Genomic DNA, 22959 nt, shown 5'->3' on the forward strand with positions numbered 1-22959 from the left:
TTATTATTATTTATTATTTTCATTATTATTTTTAATTTTTATAATCATTATTATTAGTATTTTTTTATTACTATTATTACTATTATTTTATTATTATTATTATTATTATTATTTTTCATTAGTATTATTATTATTACTTTTATTTTTATTTCTATTTATATTGTTTATTATTATTTATTATTTAACATTATTTTTAATATTAGTATTTTTACCTTTATTATTACTATTATTATTGTTATTATTATTTATTTATTTATCTTTGTTATTACTATTATTATTATCTTATTATTATCATTTACCTTATTATTATTATTATTATTATTATTATTATTATTATTATTATTGTTATTATTTCCTTATAGTAGTATATATTATTTCCAAAAAAAGAAAAATACCAAAAACCAAAGAAGGAAAATTGTTTAGGGTTTCGGGGATATTTTTTTTATATAACAAAGGAAGCCACAGCACACAGGGGAGGCCAAAAAAAAAAAGAAAGACAAAAAAGAAGCCTGCAGCCTCCCACGAACCCTAGCCGCTGCACCTCCCTCATCTCCATCTCTCTTATCTCCCTCTTATGCACGCACAACCACAGCCGACAGCTCCCCTCTCCATCACCTTCGCCCTTCCCACGCAACCCTCACGGTCACCCAGTGGCTCTCCGGCAGCCAGAAGCCCCGACCTCACAGCAACAGACCAGCAACCCAGCCGAACGCCGGCCACCGCTGCACACACAGCACGGCTGGGGGGCGCACAGCAACAACGCACAGCAGGGCGCACAGCCAAGGAAAAAAATAAAAAAAAAGCATACCTTTGATTCTCTGGCTGCTTCTGCTTCTTCTTCTTCTTCCTGCCAGACCCTCATCTCCGGCCAACCACCAGTATTCCACGCATCACTTCTGCCGCCGTGAAGGTCCTCCTGTCCAGACAGGGCGCCAGCTTTCTGTTCCTGCACAACCTTCTCCAGTCCCAGACCCGAGCACAGCTACCTCCGGCCGCCACTCCACCGCCTGCATTAGCCCCCCCAGCGGCCGAGACCCCCTGCAACTCCGACGGTACCCCCATGGTAAGTCCCCGGTGAGTCGTTTGCCTCCCTATACCTGCACACACACACACACACACACACACACACACACAGGACATGGGCAGAGCACACACGTGCTGTCACACACATGCATTTTGTGTTATTTTTATTTACTTATTTTTTTATTTATTTATTTTACATCTTTATTTGTTTTGGTATACTAAAATTGTTGTTTATTTTGGCAGGCATACAAGTATGTATATGTATATATGTATATGTAAATAGGTTCGTTTGGATTTTTATTTGCCATATATTTTAAATACTGAATATTATTATTATTATTATTATTTTTATAGTATTTAACAATTGTTGTTCATATGTGTGCAGGATCTTTCTTATTTTTATCGTATTTTATTTTTAATGTTTTTACTTTATTTTTGTTATTATTTGTAGAAATCTTATTAACTTGTCTCAATATTTAAAGTTTAAATTTTTTGACATATCATATTGCTTGGGAATATCTTTATATAATATTTGTTAATATTTAGGCTCATATCTTTTTGTAGAGTTTTCTTTATTAACGTGTGTTCAAGTTTAACTACTTTGAGTTTTCGTATTTATTGGTGTTGTATGTAAACATATATAAGTGCATATTTAAAACAGTCATTGTTATTGTATATACAAGAATTCATGATTAAGGTTTTGGTTATTGTATTCATGTTGTAGGCTTTTATTATTGTTATAGCTATTCGGTTTTCATGTTTGGGGCTTATTTTTGATACTGTTGTGTGTTCAATGTTTGTGCATTTAGGGTAGTTTTTATTTAATTTCATTGTTGTACTTATTTATTTAATATCCATGTTTGGTAACTGATATTCATGTTTCTATCTTTTGTAGTATTTATGATTATATTTGTAGAATTTTCTTGTTAAACTTTTACTGTAATAGGATTTTTAATATTTGTTAGTTGGTATTCATATTTGTGTTTTGGCTATACGTGTTATTTAATAATCATTGTTGTATCGCAAAATTGTTATGGTTAAAATATGTTTTAATATTTAAGTTTATTGTATTTAGTGTCCGTATTAGGTTTCATACTAATTTTTTTTTAGGGTTTCCTCATTATTGATTCATAGTGTTCCCATCTTATCATACATTGATTTCCATAATTCGATGTGTAGATTGTTTCCTTAGTTTAGGTAATATTGTTTCCATATGTATTAAGTGTATCACTGATTGCGTGTTCATGTTAAGGTAAATATCTTTTAGTTAAAATATGCATAGTATTTTTATCATTATTTTAATATTATTATTATTATTATTATTACCATTGTTATTATTATTGTATTACTTACTATTACTGTTAATATTACTATTATAATTATTATTACTATTAGTATTTGTTATTATTATTTTTATTATTATCATTTTTAGTATTGTTATCATTATGGTATTAACTATTATTGTTATTAACATTAGTATTGTTATCACTATTATTATTAATATTATCATTATTATCAGCACTAGTATTATTACTATTACTAATATTTTTATTTTTTATTTATTTATTTATTTATTTATTTTTTGTTATTTGGTCTTATATGTACTAGAATATTTATTTTTATTAAAATATTTTTGATTTTTTTTCCTATGATTTCATTGCGGGGGTATGAGCCTTCGGGCTTCACGTACCCTAAGCTCTGAGGGATTATATATGTATATATTATCTTTATTTATCTATTTATTTTTCACATTTATTTATAAATTCATAAAATAGGAGTAATTTGAAGAATTATTAGATTAACGTAGGGATAATTTCAAATTAATTAGGTACCGTTCGTAAGAACGGGCGTGTAGGGGGTGCTCGTACCTTCCCCTCGCGTAACCGAACTCCCGACCCCAACTCTGGTAATGTAGACCGATTCTACCCCTAACGGGGTAGTAATCATGTGTTCTAACCGCACTAAAGGTTAGTGGCGACTCCGATATCCGTGTTTTTCCATGAAAATATTAAATTGATTTTTAATTTTGCCGCCCGGGGCACACGCGTTCCCGGGACGCCGCGACAGCTGGTATAAATCATTCATGACCTAATACTCTAATATTTCCTTATCCAGGCGATGTGAATCTAATCATACTTCCGGCTGGACATTACTTTGATACCACAATGTAACACCCCAAACCCTTAAATCCGGGTCCGGCACGTTATACCTGATAAAATCCTAATAATCCATAAATCAATATATATGCAGCAAAAAACATAAACATAATCTCCATGTAACATAATACCAGAGTTTACTAATTCTAACTACCAACCATAATAAATTAATCATCCACCCGTATCCAAATATATACATGTCTCCAAAACATTCTCCACAAATACCAGTATGTTTCACAACCATCCATATCTTATAAAACTTAAACATAACTCATAAAACATAAAATATACATATCAAAATTAACATTAAAATATACCATTTTCTCTTTCTATCAACTAAAAATGTTATAAAATCTCGAGCTCTCTAAGCTCGATCTAGGGGAAATCCTGAAAAAGATAATTTCATATTCGGGTGAGACACATCTCAGTAAGGAAGAAACAATATATTAAAACAATGTGTGGCCAACATGAGATTATACATATCATTTTATAATATTTGTAAAACATTAACATAATACTGAAAGTCATTTTCTAAACCTAAGCAAACACATGCAAATGTTTAACCCACGAGATTACCTGAGGATAGGGGTGATTACCCGCCCATACAAGTAGCACCTCTCTGCTCTGATATTTAGGCAACTCAAAGGTCGTAGCTAAAGCATACCAGGACGCTCACCTTACTTAGTAAGCTCTCAAGTGATAAATTGATCTCGTACTCACACAGTTCATACAAAAGTTTATCGGCGAAGGCCTTAAGGATAGGGAAATCTACTTGCCCATACAAGTAGGTGCCCTCTGCCCTAGTACGTTATGCAGCTACTGCCACATCTGTAACTACTAGTGCACTCGCCTTACTCAGTAAGCCCTCAGGCGAAAGGTACGCCTCACCCAATCAGAACATGTTCTAAGTACATACATACTTCTATTATCATAATGCCTCATTCTTTCTATCATTATTCAATCATACACATATGTTCATATTCATAGCTTAACATTGCATTGCATTTCACTTTAAGTGACTTTTCCCCATTCGTATCATTCACGTTTCACATTTCATTTCATTACATTGTCATTTCATTTCATAATATTTTCATTTCATTCCTTTGTACTACAGCCGCTCTTTAGCCATCATTTGTTAGTCCACATAGAAATGCGCTAGAATTTAACACAGCTCCTTTTAGCTGTCATCAGTTAGTCCACATAGAAATGAGTTAGATCTGCTAACGTGGCTGTCTTTCAGCTGTCTTACATTTACATGGTTGCATTTAACATACACAAACAACATTGTCCATATCACATTTTATTCTCATTGTTTTACTTACTTAACCTGCATCTGGTACATTTAACATATATTTCCACTCAACATTCCTATTTACTCATACCACACAATTTAGCAATAAAAATCATACATTGCCTGAAAAATAAGTCAACCAACATTTAACGTTTATATACTGAAAATACCTTTCATTCCTTACATAATTACACTGAAAATATTTTTTCACTTTCATCCATTCATTTTCACATATACATATCTAATAAATAGCCCTAAACTCGAAAAAAATATAATTTAAACAGTTGACATTTTACCCATATCGAAATATATACACGTACAAATAACATAATTTATTTTTCCATTAAATTCATAAAAATTCTGATTTAATATATATTTTTCCTCTTACCTAGTTTCTTGAACTACGCCAACAGGGACTCCGAAAAATACCTGCGACGCTCACCCGGACCCTAAATAAAAAATTCCTAACTCCAATAAATTATTCCTGAATAAAATATTATTTAAATATTTCCTAGGCTCTTAAATACTCAATAAATAATTATACCCTTAAATTTAGCCAAATTACCAAATTTTCCAAATTCCACTTTCGCTTTGGAGTTGGGCCTAGAAAATCATAATTGAAAAATTACCTACGCCAAAATGACGATATCGACGACTAAGACTGGTGGTGGTGCCTGATCGTCATTTTAACAACAGATTTAAAGCAAAATTGAAAAAATAGAGAAAAATTACCTTTCCCCAAGAGTAGTACCTAAGTCGTTCCCACGACAAATCTGCTCCAGTAGAAATGTCGGTGGCGGAGCTAGAAATCTAACGGAACCTTCCGTTTTTCTATCCGCCATAAACTTGTCGAGAAATTGAGAGAAGAGAGAAGGAGGCGAAGGTGGCTGCGCAAGAGAAATATTCAGGGGGGGGGTTTGGCCGCCTCTGTTCTTCTTCTTCTTTCTTCTTCTTCTTTTACTTTAACTTTTACTATATATATATATTTATATATTATAATAACTTACCTATATACATCAATTAATTTTTTTTTTTTATAAATCCAATGTAATAATGTTTAATTTAATAACTAATTATTTAATTATTTAATTTATCTTAATTTAATTTAATTTTTTTAAAACTTTAATTTTCTTTTTCTTTTTCCCACGCCATTCCTTTTATTTATTTATTTGTTATTTTATCTATTTTTTTTATCATTTTAATTTTTTGGGTCTTTACACAAAGATTATACAGGTGATAAATTTATATTGAGCTTAATTTTCATTCCATATTGTTATTTACTTTGAAGTATATTATAGTGCTGAATTATTATACTAATCAGCTCTATCTGAGAGCACTCTTTGTATACATCTATTTGTTGTATCTCTTGTAGATTGTAACGATTCCAGGATTGTTGGATCATTGACTAAGCGTTGGGGATCGTTTAGAGAGGTTCTGCTCTAGCCTAATTAAAGGAGTGATCGAGTGAGGGAATATCACTTGGAGAGGCAGGCTCTAGCCTACTAAAGGAGTGTGTAACGGTGTTGTTCTGCCCTGCAAAGGAACTGATTTAGTGGAATCCTTTGGTGGTTTTCCAAAGGCGAGGACGTAGGCTAGGGATAAGCCGAACCTCGTAAAAATCGTTGTCTCACTTTATCTTTCTCTTGCTCTTTATTTTCAGCACATATAAACTGCATGGATGATTTAATTTCTTAATCATATATACTACGTAAATTTGGAAATTAAGTAAACTTAAAGTTTACTTTTTATTTGGGTTGCGAAAATCGAAAGGGAGTACGTTAGTTGATCAATACTTTGCGAAAACCTCAAAGGGAGTACGTTGACTGGTTAACACCCAAAGATAAATTAACTAAGAGTTTATTTGAATTCTAAATTTTGAAAAGAGTGTAGATGTTTTGTTGAATATCAAATTGAGAAACAAATTTCATGAATACAGGGCTTGATTCAAAATTTCATTCACTACAAGGCTGCATACAAACTAAATATTTTGATTGAATATTTTGTGGATTTGATTGATTGGTTTTAAAGTTTGGTGTGGTTGATTGATTGTTTAATTGTGTTGTGGATTGTATAAATAGAACTAAGTTCTTGTGTGATTGTTAAATCAAACAAAGAAGTCAAGAATTAATTAAAAAGATTTAAAAGGAATTTTAAAACCCAATTCACCCCACCTCTTGGGACTACACCTTTGTTTTCATGTTCCCATAGTCACCTGAAAGTTCTTCCAAAACCGTGAAGTAAATTGGGGATCTCGGTCCAAGACTATAGATACCAGCACACCATGGTCACGAACTACCTCCTGAATGTACAGCTCTACTAGCCTGTCCATAGAATAGCTGAATTTAATAGGGATAAAGTGAGCGGTCTTCGTCAGTCGATCTACCACCACCCAAATAGCTTTTTGTCCCTATCACGCTGGCGGTAGCCTTGCAATGAAATTTATAAAGACGTGATCTCATTTCCATTCAGGTATGTAGAGTGGCTGCAATTGCCCCGCAGGTCTTTGGTGCTTAGCCTTTATCTGCTGGCACGTCTAGCACTGCTTTACGAATTCGACAATCTCCTTCTTCATGCCGCTCCACCAGAAGGATTCTCGTAGATCCCGATACATTTATGTACTACTTGGATGCACAGTATATAGGGATCAGTGTGCCTTCTCCAAGATAACTCTCCTAATCTGAGCATCTGCAGGAACACATAATCTGGTACGAAACCGCAGAGTTTCGTCATTTGACACACTGAACTTTTTTCCCTACCAGTCTTGCATTTTCTCTATCAACTCTATTAGCTCTGGATCAGTTTTCTAGGCGACTTTAATCATTTCTTGCAATGTAGGCTGTAACATCAGGTTGGCAATAAATCCCTGGTGATCACCCTCTATCAGCTCCACGTCTAACCTCTCCATGTCCATCTGGATAGGGCGCTGAATCCCCACTGCTGGTGCATTCGTCATACCAAACGGAATAACGAAAAACTTGTAGTGCTCATATCTAGTTCTAATAGTTGTTTTCGAGACATCCTCCACTTTAACTTTCACCTTATGATAACCTAACCTGAGGTCGATCTTGGAGTAGACTTGAGTCCCCTAAAGTTGATCAAATAGATCATCAATCTTGGGAAGAGGATATTTATTTTTTATCGTTACTTTATTTATCTCTCTGTAATCAATGCATATCCTCATGGTCTTATCTTTCTTTTTCACGAACAAGATTGGTATCCCCCAAGGCAACATGTTGGGCCTAATAAAACCTTTATCTAATAACTATAGTAGCTGGTCTTTCAATTCAGCTGGAGCCATTCTGTACGATGCTTTAGATATCGGTGTTGTGCTTAGAAGTAGATTAATTGCAAATTCTATCTCTCGATTTAGTGGTAAGCCAGGTAACTCCTATGGAAAGACATTTGAAAATTCTCTAACCACTAGAAGGTCGGCTTGTTTCACTTCCTTTTTTGGTAGCTCCTTTATGTAAGCAACATATCCTTGACAACCACCCAGAAGTAGCCTCCTCGCCTAAATCGCTGACACCAACTGTGGCGAGGCACACACACGCGACCCCATAAATCTGAATTCCTGCTCTCCCAGGGGTCTGAAGATCACCTCTTTCTAATGGCAATCAATGTTGACGTAATTAGCTGTCAGCCAATCCATACCCAAAATAACATCCAACCCCTACATATCTAATACCATAAGGTCGGTTGGTAAAATTTTCTCCTAAATGCCCACTAGATAATTTTTAAGTACCTTCCTACATCTCACCACTGATCCAGACGGTGTAGTTACAAACAACTCAATATCTAGAAACTGTGTCTCAAATTCAGACAATCTAACATATCCTGATGACACAAATGAGTGGGTGGCACCTGAATCAAACAAAACAACAGTTTTATATGGTAAATCAATAAGTGTACCTATAATAACGTCTCCGGAAGCCTCGGCGTCTCCTGGCGTCAGAGCATAAATCCTCACCAAGGCTACATTCATCCGCTGGCCTCCATGAGGGGCCTGATAACCACCCGGTAATGGTCTGGGAACTGGGGCCTAGGTTGGCAGTCCTAGACATGCTCGTGCCACACGATCGGATCTCCCACAAAGATAGCAGACATCTCTTCTTGCTCGACACTCTCCCAGATATTTATTCCCGCACATCTAACACATAGGGTAGGTCTGCACACCTTGATTCTCGTGAGGTCCCGTCATCTGCCTCTGACCTCCACTATAATAGTCTCCTCTCCATGGGCCTCGGCTGGAACCAGCCTGGAAACCCTGAGGTGTGGGTCTCTTCCTCTGACTTTAAGCTGCGGTACCTCTCTGCATGTGACTCTCAATAATCGCAGCTCTGTCCACAACCTCCGCAAATGTCTGAGTCTGAAATCCAATAACCTGCTCAAAAAAATTCTACCTCAGACCTTCCTCAAACTTTCTCGCCTTCTTCTCCTCATCTGATGCCAAATGTGGGGCAAACCAAGACAACTCTATGAAGCGAGTTGCATATTGTTGTACTGTCAACTGTTCCTAAGTCAGGTGTAAGAATTCAGCCTCCTTCGCTCTCCTAACGGTGACGGGGAAGTATCAGTCGAAGAACAACACCTGGAAACGACTTCGTGTCACCGCTACTGGATCAGACCTCTGTTCCTCAATCAACTTCGCCGATCTCCACTAGCGTTTTGCCTCCCAGTTAGTTTGAATGTCGCAAATACTACCTTCTGTTCGTCTGTACATGGAAGCACTGTCAACATATCCTCAATGTCCTAGACCCAGTTCTCAGCTGCTAAAGGGTCCGCTCCTCCAGAAAATGACGAAGGTCTCATTCGCGTAAACTGCTCGATCGTGCAGATATGCTCTCCCGAGCTTCTGGCCATCTTATCCATCACCTGTTGGGTGACGCTACGCAATACCGCATCGGAATTTCTACCCCCCATACTGGAAGGTCCTGCTCCGTCACCTCCAACATTCGTACCACTGCTCCCTAGGTCTATCCTGAAAAGACAAAGAATATAATTTAGGACCCTATCTCCTATACAAATCTAATCTATTTCATTTAACTGAAATCTCATGTTCATGATTAATTACCCTCCCTGATCTTAACTCGAAATTCAATCCTACAACCTAGACACACAACCTGACAATAGTTTACTATGACTTTCCTGAAATTGTCACCCCAGGAAAGATATAGAAACTACTATAGAAATCCTGTACCTAGACCACGTAACAAAACCTTAAATCTTTTTTCCTATACTCTAGCATTATTTTCGCTGCACTTTAGAGTTTATAGAACCTAGTAACCTAAACTCTGATACCAAACTATAACGACCTGATTTTTCATGCCATTTTTTTTCCACATATATTGTTAAATTACACTGCTCTGATACCCGGTAATATAATCCATATCATCATCACAGTTCAAGTGGGAACCGTGGAACCTGTGTATCCATAAACTACCTATGCAGTGAAAAACAAAAATGCAAATAACCATATTTTATATACAATACCAGAGTGTCAGTATTTTTTCAAAATATACATACATAACCATTCCCAAAATACCCCCACCTGATCACCTAGGGACCACTCAAAAAGTGACTCTCCCAAAATACTTACCCTTCAAACAGGGCAGTACAAGGTCCCCTCTATTTATGTGTCTGATTTGTACGCCTACTTGGATCACTTGAAAAGTGATAAATTACTAGGATGAGATAACTCTCAGTAAAACGAAATATGCTATTACCAGCGTGTGGCAGATGAGTTATATATATATATATATTATATTGATAAAATTCTAAAACTGAGTTAACTGATAAAACAATTTTATATTGCAACACACACCTATATAGTTTAAGATACAACTTTGTTAACTGAGCTTCCTACCTATTTATACTGTTAATACTATAATATATGTGTTGTTTACTGAAAATATATATATATACACACACAAATAACTGTGATAATATCCTAAAAAGTTGTACGTCATGATTTAACCTCTCATGACAGGGTTGTGCGGCCCGTAAGCGGGACTTAACACTGGTTGGCCGACCAGGATAAGTCAGCTGAACTCGGAAATTCAGATTGGCCTCCTCAACCCTAGGGGTGAGCAAACGGTCGATTCGGCCAAATTCGGGTAATTAACTGAATTAATCGAAAAATTCGGTTAAACAGGGCCTTTAATTGAACCGACCGAACTGATGGAGGACACTAAACCGACCCGACCAAATTACCAATTCGGGTAATTCGGTTACCCGATTTTAACCGATTTTAACCAAAATTAATTAAAATTAATTGCTATAAATAGAATACAATTATAAATTTTTTTAACCAAATTCAGCTTAATTAAACACCTTATCTATTAATTTTATTAATAAAAATGATATTTTACTATTGAACTCTTTTCAATGGGTAGTAGGCAATTTTCTCAACAATGGCTGCCTCCTGGCCACGGGTGTTGACACATCCTTTTTTTAATTGCTCTACACTCAATGTCTGCCTTCGCGCAACAAAGGCCAGTAGAGAAAAAGGCTTTGGACCACAAGAAGCATAACCAGTGCTCATAAAATTGCCAAACCAAATGACGAGTATAAGCACAAGTTTAGTTTCTACTAAAGGCAATCCCAGAGTTTAATAGAAAAAAAAAAAAAAAAAGTGGGGTGGAGTGAATTGGGAGTAGGACCGTAGGGTTACCCATCGTCAGCTTAATTAAGAAACTCTTAATTCTAAAGAAAAAAAAAATCTATAATGAAACCATCAGAGGCCCACAACTAGCCAGCTAGGTGTTTTATCCCTGCTTAGATAAAATCTAATCAATGTAAAAATAGAACCCTGCTTACATAAAATCGAATCAATGTAAAAATAAAATCATCTGCATACCAAACATGAAATTCTAATCAATATAATCCTAAAATTCTTCCTAAAACAATCTAGAAAATCTTCTTAAAAAAATATAATCACAGACCAAACATGAAATTTAAAGGTCTGCAATGTCTACTTGGATTTGAGTTCAAGAGTTCAAAGTCCCTAATATTATATTACAGACCAATGTAAATAGTTTGTGCAAAATAAAAATAAAAAACAAACATGAAATATAAATTGTTTCTGAAAAATTAAAATAAAAACTAGGGCTTCAATGCTTCATACATCAGCTGACAAGTGACAGCTACAATTTCATGGCTTCTTATATTAGAAACTCCCACTTTCATGGCTTCTTGACCCTGTGCTTATTTCACCTACAACAAACCAAATAATGATAATTGATAGCATGTAATTTATATGACAAAACACTAAAGCATAATCTCAATATGAAACTAACCCTTTGTCTTTCTTTGTTTGGCTTATTCACCAATTGTGGACTCCAATGCAACCCTTGACAACTCTAAAAAATTGTATAGAAGCGCTTATAAGTTGTAATAATTAATCATTCAATGAACAAATGAAAATTTTTGACAATATATAAATATAATATTACATTTTTCTAGATTTTCAAGGTCATCTATGTCTTCTTCAACCTTAATTGGAGTATATGAACCCCGGATCCAATATTGTGTATAGATAAGAGCTTGAACAGTTTTAGGAGTCAAAGAACTCCTAAAGGCATCAAGAACACGCCCCCCCTATGCTAAAAGCAGACTCTGAAGCAACTGTAAAGATGGGTACTGCTAAAACATCACGAACCATCTGTGAAAGGACGAGAAACCTTTGACTATTTAACTTCCACCACTCCAAAATATCAAAGCCCTTCACGTCCTTTTCACAATCCTCCCCTAAATACCTATCCAATTCTAATTTATTATCTCCACCTCCAATTTGAGTCTTGTACTTTTGATACAAAACTTTGAACTTTCGTTCTGCTGCTTCACCTTGACCAGTGGAGCAAGTGGAGCTTGAAGTTTCACTTTTGTTTGATTCTTCATTTTTAGATTGTGACAACTTTTTATACTCAACAAACAATTCAAATGTTGTATCTTGAACCTTTTTCCCCACCAATAAACCTCTGTCACCTTCATACATAGTAGAAAGATCATATTGCACAAATCCCAACTTACATCTAGGGGCAAGAACAGATGCAATAAAAATCAACATATTCATTTTGTCAATGTTTCCCCAGTACTTGTTGTATTTATCCTTCATTTTCATGCTCATTAAACTCAACTCCAGGTCATCACTATTTTCCCACTCTTTTAGAAGACAATCAATCCCACTAATTTCATCAAAAAATGTATTACTTGTAACATATAAAGAACCTGAAACTCGTATAGTGAGTTCATAGAAGTGCTCCAAAAACATCACAAATTTTCTGACTTTTTCCCAATCAAAACTACTTGGTATGTCATCCCTAGTCTCAAGCTCAATTCTAAATGAAGGATCTTTATCCCTAAACCTATCAAAAGCCATTTCATATCTTTGAGTTGTGTCTAGCATCAAATAAGTAGAATTCCATCGAGTGCTAACATCTAGGCATAACATCTTTTTGCATTCTACTTTTTCTACTTCTGCACAACGCTTGAAATTTTTCAACCCAGCAGGTGAATGTCTAACATATCTGACTGTGTCTCTAACATGAGCAACTGAATCCCCCATTTCTTTCAAACCATCTTGCACAACTAGGTTAATTATATGTGCAATGCATCTCATGTGCAAGAATTTGCCCCCTAGAATGTCTTTTCTCCAATTTGAAACTTTTCTTTTTATGTAGGCAATTGCAACGTCATTTGAACTTGCATTATCTACAGTCATTGTAAACACATTATCAACTCCCCAGTCAAGCAAACACCTCTCAATGGCCATACCTATCACTTCACTTTTATGACTATAAATTGGACAAAAGTTAAGGATCTTTTTGTTCAAAGTCCAATCATTACTTATAAAGTGTGCAGTCAAACACATATAATTGACCTTTTGCAAAGAAGTCCATGTATCAGTTGTGAAACTAACCCTTTGAGATGAGGTTTTCAAAAACTTTTTCAACTTTAACCTCTCTTTCATGTAAAGGTCATAACAATCCCTAGAAATTATCCAGCTTGATGGAATTCGAAAACGAGGGCATACAACTTTCATAAGATGTTTGAATCTCATATTCTCTACAAATTTAAAAGGCAATTCATCAACAGTAAGCATGTAAGATAATGCCTTTCGAATTGCCTCTTGGTCAAATTTCCAACTTGTAAGAGTTGCCTCTGAGCCCTCTATATTTTTTGAAGCTGGTTGATAATTTAATTGTGTCTCTTTTGTTTCTTCAACATGTGGATTTTGTGCACATCAAACCATATGATATCTAAGTGTGCCCGTACCATTATTTTTAGGATTAGCACAGTAATCAATATGACAATAATGACACTTACCCTTAATTTCACCAGACTTCGTCACAAATTTAGTGAAGTGATCCCACACTTCAGATCTTGGTCTCATTCTCTTCCTCATTTTTTGATTAGATTGAGTAGGAGGATTAGTAGCACTCTCACTTGTCATGCTGGGATTTGAAGGCTGATGTTGGGAATTAGCTTGCATCATTATTGCATCCTCCAAGTTTGGCACCTCCACCTCTATAGGCAAGTCATTGCTCATTTTTCCTTTAATATCTAAAAAAATAAAAATAAAAAAGAAGGGTAAAGTCCATCATAGAAGAGTACTAATTTAAAATTTTAAAAAAAAATACTCTGAAAATTTATAATGAAATTTACAATAATAATCTAAGATTTCATTTATGATGAAAAATTTATTGTTGATTGAAGAATGGTATGATAATGATTTGTTATTTGATCCAAAGACAAAAATGAGCATGCATTCAATTCATTTTTGGGAATATAATCAAACCTGTAGCTAGATTTCAATTTTTAAGTTTGTTTTTGGTTTTCATTTATGGTTTTCCTTTTCATAATTTTTGATTGTGACACTAAATTGCCCTTTCTTATGTTAAGTGGTGGAAAATCTCATTATTGTCGTGCAATCAACAAAGGGAGCTGAATTTACATCATATTTGTGTATTATTTTATTTCATTCATCTTTGGCCTACAAACATGTTACTGCAGCCTTATGAATCATGAATGTGCATTTGCATAAATCTTACTCATTTGTGAATTGGCCAAAAGAGTTGTGATTATTCTCAAAGCACCAGATAGGCCCCATTGTCATTGGTGTATCTATGAGATCAAATTGGAAATTTAGCAACTACTGCTACTCTTGTAATGCAATAGTATCAGTATGGGTTGACCTGTAACTACAATCTTGCACTTCTTGGATGATCAGGTACTCTTATTTTATTTTATTTTTATAATAAAACAATTGGAGCCTAAGTATCTATTAAATTTTAAGAACTAATATTTAAACTAAATATTATCATTTGAGAAACAAAGCAGCTCATGGCTTGCTTTCTTGCAACTACAGCAGACACAACCATACAGTGTGAAAGCATTAAGCACATACATAAAATTCCTTGAATATTTAAAAAACAAACAACATAAAAAACTAAGACAGAGAAGTCAAAAGAGGGGATTAGGGAAGGTCGTCGAACTGTCGAAGACTCAAAGGTACCTGAGTGCCGAGTGGAGTGGCTAAGACGCTGAGTCACTGAGTGAAGACTGAAGAGTCGTCGCCACGCCCACGCGAGGGAAGAGTCAAGGACGACGAGGAGGGATTCGTGAAACTAGGAGACTGAAGGTCCGAAGGAGAGGGCCGAGACTCGAGAGGCTGGAGCTTGGAGAGCCGAGCTGCCGAAGACTCGAAGAGGGGATTCGCCGACTCCGAGAGGTGGTCCGATGGAGAGCTGTGGGCCTGCGGCACAGATCGGCAAAGCGCAGAGGAACTTCACAATTCACACAAATGAAACCCTAGCCCTAACTCTAAGCCCCAAATCCCTTTTCTCCACTGAGTCTGTGAAGTATGAACGAAGTGAGCTACTGAGATGTGAGAGACGAGACCCCTCCGCCCTTTTTCCCCCAAGGCCTAAGCCCGACTGCCCGACCCGAGCCCTATTCCGGTATTCCCTAACAAAATAACAAATAAAATTTATATTCATAATTTATATTTAAAATATAATTAATTAATAATTCGGTTAATCAGTTAACCGAGATATTTTTTACCTTTGATCAAACCGAAACCGATTAATCAAAATTTTGTAGAATTCCAACCGAACCGACCGAATCGGGTTTTTTACCCGAACCGAACCGGCCAATTTTGGCCGATTAATTCAGTTTTCCCCGAATTATGCTCACCCCTACTCAACCCAAACTAACGGGGAGCCTGTCCACAACATAGGCACGATTGACTACTGAAAAATTCACATACTATTTGAGTTATGTGATTGCACTCTGAACTAAAATAGCAATAGTACCGTGCTCTGCTAACTGAATCTGACTGAATAATTCATCAGGATCTGATACTATATAATACTGGTATTTATAATTATCTTACTGTTTTTACCATGATTTTGAAATAAACATAATACTGTAAAACTAGTCTGAATAATCTGAATATTTGAATAACTGACTGAATATCTAAATATCTGTATATCTGCATATCTAACTGAATATCTAAATATCATGGTTCTAAAGTCTTGGTAACTTGAAAATGCTATAAATCATGTTTCTGAATATTTTGTAAATTCTCTATCTATATGTATACTGGGAATTCATAATAACACAGACACAGACACAGACACAGACACACACACACACACACACACACACATATATATATATATATATATATATCATGATATTTTGAGAACTGTATAAATTTTGTACTGAATAAATACAAACTCATGTCACACGCTAAATAAAACTCATGTATTAAAATCTGTATAAATCTATATTCGGACATATTCAAAATTACACCCTGTACTCATATTCAAATATTATAATTGATACTAATAAAAAAATTCCTGAATTTGCTAGCATAGCATATTTCCCTTACCTAACTGACTGGGAGGCTCACCTCCAATTCTATTCTCACGCTCATGGCGTACTATCCCCAAAATCCTACAATAATACATTTATACAAATTCCTTAGTAAATCACTGAATTTTCCCAGAAAATTATCTCACTCATATTTCCTGAACCTGCATATTCACAATTTCCTAAATTATAATATACCAAAGCTCTTGTAAAATATTCGCTGGGATCCTCAACCCATGCCTGTAGGGTCTCAAAAACACCCTAACCCTGAAAATATAATACCCTAATTTAATTCCACAAAACTCCAGTAGATTCTTCTATAATACTAAATCTGAACTCAAATAAACCTACTAATACTGAAAAAACCTGAATAATCTACTTATCCTGATTTTGGGATGGTGCTCAAGTTGGCCTTACCAACAATCTACTCCAACAGATTTGAAGAAAATCTTCCCAGGAGTAGCGTGGCGGCTTCCGATCGTCAAACTAGCGAGAATCGGGGCTAGAAATGAAGAAAGAAGGTGAGGGAGACGATTTTAAAGAGAGAGAGAGAGGATTGCTGCATGAGAATTTTGCTGGAAACCGAGTTCGATCTTATTTATACACTTGACTTCATCAACGAGAAACGTTACTTCGTCAACGAGGCTAAGAAGGTAGTTCGTCGACGAGCGCTTACCCTTTGTTGACGAATTTCAGATCCTGAAATAAGCCCTCTCGGCATTTTCTCATTGGCAACACATATGTCTATGTCAACGATCCCAATAAGCCTGTTCGACGACAAACCTTTTTCCTCCTTTCTCTTATTATTTAATTACTATTATTCTTCGGGTCTCTACATATTGTCTCAAGTTCAAATCTTGAAAGGACGTGAAGAAATATGGAAAAAGAGATGTGTTACCCTCCTCTTGCATAAACTCAACTACTGAAAAAGGTGAAAGGAAGGCACAAAAGTCTTTTTAACATAAACAAAAAAGAGAATACGGCCTAATATTATGTGCACAAGCACAAAAAAAATCAAATGAAAAATATGATAGAAAAGAAAATGACCACAACAATTTTAGGTGGATCGATCACCTTCATCAATATGTATAAGTCTTAAATGGAAAGGGGGAAGTATTTTCCAACCTAAGATTATGTGCTCAAATACACACAAAAAAAAAAAATGAAAGAAAATATAATAGGGAAGAAGGAAAAAGAGCACAACAAATTTATAGGTTTGGTAGTGTGCATACTTGCCAAAAAATCTTGCAAAATCTCCCCTACTATGTTAATGAAAACTATTTTAAATTCTTAGTTACAAATATAAATTCTAGTAACTCGAACAGAAAAAAAATAAAAATAAAATAATAAATAAATAAATAAATAAATAAAATAATAAATATCTTGGAAGAGATATTTTTAGATATTTATAGATATTCATATATATAAATATCTTGGAGGAGATATTTTTAGATATTTATATATAAATATCTTGGAGGAGATATTTTAAGTTACTTAAGGGTTAAGTTACTAAAGGGTTAAGTTATGTTTTTATTTTATAACTCTCATTTACTCTCTCTCTCTCTCTCTCTCTCTCTCTCTCTCTCTCTCTCTCTCTCTCACGTCTTAGTCTCTCTCTAAGTCCCACGGATCACTCACAAGTGCTCCTTGATTCTCTCTCCCTCCTCTTGGCACGTGGGATCTCGTTTTCAGGACCTGCTCCAAAGGTTAGGGTTTCGTTTTTCGGGAGTTCTGGGTCGTTTTTCGAGAATTGGGTAAGGAGATTATATTATGTCAGTTACTTTTACAAGTTTTAACCAATTGAAAATACAGGATATGTTTATATGTATATAGTTACTGCTTTTCTAGGGTTTCTGAGCCTAGAGTTCGGTTAACCGATGTTATTTTCAAAACCAACCGATTAAATTCGAATATAATATTTTTGGATTAAAGTACTGGGCTTTCTGAACGTTTTCACCGGTTGGAATTGTGATTTCAAATCGTATGCGTGTTTTAATACGAACCAAAAGCGGTAGGGTTGATTATCTCCGTTTTTCCTATACTTAACTATGTATCTATATTTTAGTAAAATAACAACTTGCGGATACTCATACCCCTATATTTAGCACAATGTTTATTTTCTCAAGCAGTTGTTTTATTTATGATTTACCAAGTGAAATATTGTGTGGCATGAATATAGTTTTAATTGGCATAAATGAACAGATTTTGTGTAATACTGAACTATAACGGCTATGAGCCGAAATTAGATATGACGACTGGGGTCGGGTTATGATTGACGGCCAGGGGCCGACGATAGTAAACAGTATATGACAGATATTCCACAAAATTACGAACAGTTTATGTTTTATACAGTTTTATGAAAATAAATTATGATTTCAGTTTTATGATGTAAATTGTCATATATGATTCTAGAGCCCCGTGAATATGATGTTATGTTATGAGCACAGTACCATAACTATATATGGGAGTGAGTGCAACTACATGTCTTAGATAGAGTGTGAGTATTTGATAGACGATTGGTGACCTGGGTATAGTACTCTCCGATGCAGAATTCTAAGGCCCCATCCGATGCAGAATTCCAGGTGACCCTCCCGATGCAGAATTCTGGGTATAGAGTAGGCACAATCGTACTTACTACTTAGTTTGACTTAGGTATAGTTAGACGGCTATATGCTAGGTCTAGCCTACGGGCTGCACAACCCGTCATGGGGGAAATCATGTCGTAGTAGTATGTGAATGCGTGATGGCGCTAATTCAGCAGTCCAGATTGTATCTTTTAGGCATATATGGGCATATTTACTATAGAATGGGCTATATTTAACCAGTAGTATATTACTCATAAATTATGTATTTTCAGATATACAGTTCAGTACAGTTTTAAAATTCTAGTTAAATGTATTTAAATGTTATCAATAATATGTTTATACGAAATCCCATGCTAGTCACATTGATAATAATATAATTTGTCTTACTGAGAGGTGTCTCACTCTATCATACAAATCATGTTTCAGGTTCTTTGAGGTATCAACTCTAGCGTACTGTCGGACTGGTGTTAGACAGTTGTTAGATATTGTCAGAACTGGTGAGACATAGATATAAGTTTTTATGCTTTTGGGGTTTGTAATATTATGATATGGATTTGGTATGTAGTAGGGAAAAATTAGAAACTCTGGTAATTGTTTGATGTATTAGAAATTTTTCCGCTGTGTATATATATGATGAATAGGATGGAACACTCGTTTCCCCTTATTTGGGCGAGTTGTATATGTATGGTATCAGAGAGACGAGTATGCTATGTTTTAGAAGCACTTCGAGCCCGAGTAGAGGGTTGGGGCATTACATAAATAGCTCTTATGTGAAATCCTAAAATATGCTCACATAAAACTAAACACTATATCCTAACTCAAAAAATTCTCATACAACACTAACAATACTACAACTTGACTTGAAATACCATATCTCGCACTGTTTTTCCCGTCCCACCGTAATGTGTTGTTGGGTCTTTCATTATCAAGAAATGTTTTGCATCACCCTCCACGTAAAACCTTTCCTTTACAAGGTTCAAGTGGATCACTCTTTGAATATGAGAAACAACTCACCAAAAAGAGACAACTAAGCGAAAAAAGATGAACCCATTGAAGAATCACTCAATCTAAAAGCTTAAGTATCGAGGTTATGTTTGGTCGGCAGAATATCTATTCCTAAGAATAGATTTATTATAATTGGTTAATAATTAGTTATATATTTATATGAAAAAAATATTTTTATAATAAAGTAAATAGTAATATGAATTTTTTTTATGAATCTATAACAAGGAATAAACAAGGAATATGTTAGGGTGTGGCTCATATTGGAGTCAGCAGCCGCACCACCCAACCGCAATCATTGACGTTGGAAATCGACGACCACCAAAGTCTGTCTACCATGTTGAATTTTAGCCACCTACTATTGACTTCTTACCCCTCATCCATGTATAAATATATGTGGGTTGCAATGTTGTGTAGTGAGCTGAGAGTTGTTTTGTTGTAGAGAGGTGTGCTGGGTTGTGTGGTGTGTTGTGCGAGGAACAGAGTGTTGTGTAAGGCAAAGTGAATCTTTGTTGAGAGAAAGAGAGAGAGAGTGGAGTTGAGGGCAGTAGCCTCCTCCTCCTTGTAATTCTCCTGGTTATAGTGGATTGTGTGTGCTCCCGTGGACGTAGGTCATAGTGGACCAAACCACATAAATCTAGTATTGTATTGTTGTTGTGTATTTTGCTCGTGTGCGATTTTTGCTACTAAATCCACCCCCAACAATTGGTATCAAAGCGAGGTTGGAGCAAAATCACCAGATCGGAGCAAAATTGTCGGATTGGAGCCTCTGCCTAGTAGCTAAAAGCTCAGTTTTGAAGCCACCAAAATGTTCCTCTCGTTGAGACGAAGCCAACTGTGGTAACCATAGCTCGAAAAGAGCTTAGAGGACGCCACACGCGCCCCTGATGGAAAGACCGTGCTGCCACGCGCCTCGACGCACCCACCAGTGATAGACAGGTGGGCTCACGCGCGGCCACACACCGGTCAGAACATGGCGACGTCTGAAGGTCGAAGAAGGCTGACGTCAGAGTGACATCAGCACCGCGTAAGCGCTAAGTCAGCATCCGCATCAGCAAGGAGTCAGGCCACGTCAGCAGGTTTACGGCCACGTAGCGCCACGTCATTGAGCTACATCAACGCTGAGTCAACTACACAGTCAACAGCTATGTCAACGGAAACCCACGCCACGTCAACAACCGGGACACCAATGCCACGTCAGTAGGTGGACCCTATAGGAGGTGGGTCAATGCCACGTCAGTAGGTGGGCCCACGTGCCACGTCAGCAGGTGGACCCCATAGGAAGGTGGGCCCTATAGTGCAATGTCAGTAGACGACATTAAGTAACGACATTAGTGATTGTTAACTACGTCAAGAATATTTCGTTAGACGAAGGAATATTCCGTTAAGTTTGACTAGAATTGACCATTTAACCAGGAACTTTGACCGGGCTTTTCGAGGCCATTTCGGGTCCCTTTTTCGAACGAATTGAACCGTTTCTAAGGTTTTTGGCTGTTTCGGAGCCATTGGCAGTGTCCGTTTTGTGAGATTCGGAGCAGAATGGCAAGTGTTGGCACTTCAAAATTTGAGGTGGAGAAGTTTGATGGGTAGAACAACTTCAGCTTGTGACAGAGCACAGTGAAGGATATTTTGGTTCAACAAGGCTTGATCAAGCCGTTGATCGGGAAGAAGTCCAATGATATCAAAGATGATGATTGGAACGAATTGGAGATGAAGATGATCAGAACAATCCGATTGTGTCTAGCAAATGAAGTCAAATATTCTGTGTTAGACGAAACATCATCAATGGAGCTCTGGAAGAAATTAGAGCAGAGGTATATGTCGAAGTCGCTTTCCAATAAGTTGTTTCTGATGAAGAAACTTTATCAACTCTGAATGAACAAGAGAAGTAGTATTTTTTATCACACAAATGATTACAACAAGATTTTGACCCAGTTGTTGAGCCTCGACGTAAAAATTGATGAAGAGGATAAAACACTTCTACTTTTGTCGTCTCTATCAGCTTCATTTGATGGTCTGGTAACTGCATTGTTCGTGGGGAAGGATACCTTGAAGTTGAATGATGTGATGGCATCACTTCAAGATTCTGAGACGTTAAGAAAGCTGATTGTGACTTCTCATGAGCAAGCTTTGGTGGCTAATAGTGAGAGACAAGGAATAAGTAAAGATCGAAAGCTCGGAGGTAAACAATGGCGTTTAAAATTAATAGGACGAGATACGAGCGAGGTTGTATGCCAATGGTGTGATAAAAAGGGGCACTTCAAAAGGGACTGTGAAAATTGAAAACAATACGAAGAAAAAAAGAAGACACGGGATGGTGACAAAATATCAGAGCATGCCACATGGCATGGTAATGATGAGGTCCTTGTAACGGCAAGCAGCTTACATCAACAAAATAATGTGCAATGTCGATACTGCAAGAAATACAGTCATATGAAGAGGGAGTGTCGAAAATTGATGAGAAAGAACATGAATGCTCGTAGCAGTTCAAACGATAATTGATCAGTTTTGGACTCTAGGAGTTCAGTTCATGTTTGTTTTAAAAAAGAATTTTTACATTCTTTCAAAGAAGTTCACGGTACAGCATCACTCGATGATGGGTCTTCATGCGATGTCAGAGGGATTGGATCTGTGAAGTTGAAGACACCTGTTGGAGCGATCCGTATTTTGGATGACGTAAACTTCGTTCCAAGGACGCGAAGAAATTTGATCTCCCTTAGTTGGTTGGATTCTAAGGGTTGCCAAATCTTTGTCGCAAGTGAAGCTATGAAGGTGACCCAACGTGACTCAATGATATTTACTAGGAAGAAGTCTCGTGGATTGTATCAATTGATGCGAACCACAGTGGTTGGTAGTTCGACCTCAGATGATGACAGTTGCACGTCGTTAGGAACGAACAGACGAGTTCGGTTTGCCGATGAAGAAGGCGGTGTTCTTTGCATGGTTCAGACGTTTGAACCAAGTTATGAATATTTGCCTTGATCGAGTTCGTATCAAGGTGGAGCTATGAACTTGAGAGTTGATACCC

General features: G+C 36.2%; 1 protein-coding gene across 1 annotated transcript; it reads right to left on the reverse strand.

Moving 5' to 3' along the window:
* Nucleotides 1–680: 680 nt before the first annotated feature.
* On the reverse strand, nucleotides 681–14017 carry LOC131145671 (zinc finger BED domain-containing protein RICESLEEPER 2-like). Its single transcript, XM_058094872.1, has 8 exons — nucleotides 13795–14017; nucleotides 12606–13686; nucleotides 12084–12500; nucleotides 9226–9448; nucleotides 8776–8851; nucleotides 8213–8331; nucleotides 809–946; nucleotides 681–722 (listed from the first exon to the last, which is right to left on the reverse strand). Exons 1-8 carry the CDS (start codon nucleotides 14015–14017, stop codon nucleotides 681–683), a joined length of 2319 nt encoding a protein of 772 aa, XP_057950855.1.
* Between the last annotated feature and the right edge of the window lie 8942 nt (nucleotides 14018–22959).

The sequence above is a fragment of the Malania oleifera genome, chromosome 13, assembly GCF_029873635.1.
Source record: "Malania oleifera isolate guangnan ecotype guangnan chromosome 13, ASM2987363v1, whole genome shotgun sequence".
Classification (NCBI taxonomy): Eukaryota; Viridiplantae; Streptophyta; class Magnoliopsida; order Santalales; family Ximeniaceae; genus Malania; species Malania oleifera.

Coding starts and splice junctions, on each gene's coding strand:
- LOC131145671 (XM_058094872.1), bottom strand. CDS start 14,017: ATGAGCAATGACTTGCCTATAGAGGTGGAGGTGCCAAACTTGGAGGAT. Junction 12,501..12,605: donor GAAAATAGTGATGACCTGGA/GTTGAGTTTAAT, acceptor TCTTGCCCCTAG/ATGTAAGTTGGGATTTGTGC. Junction 723..808: donor AAGCAGCCAGAGAATCAAAG/GTATGCTTTTTT, acceptor CTGTGTGTGCAG/CGGTGGCCGGCGTTCGGCTG.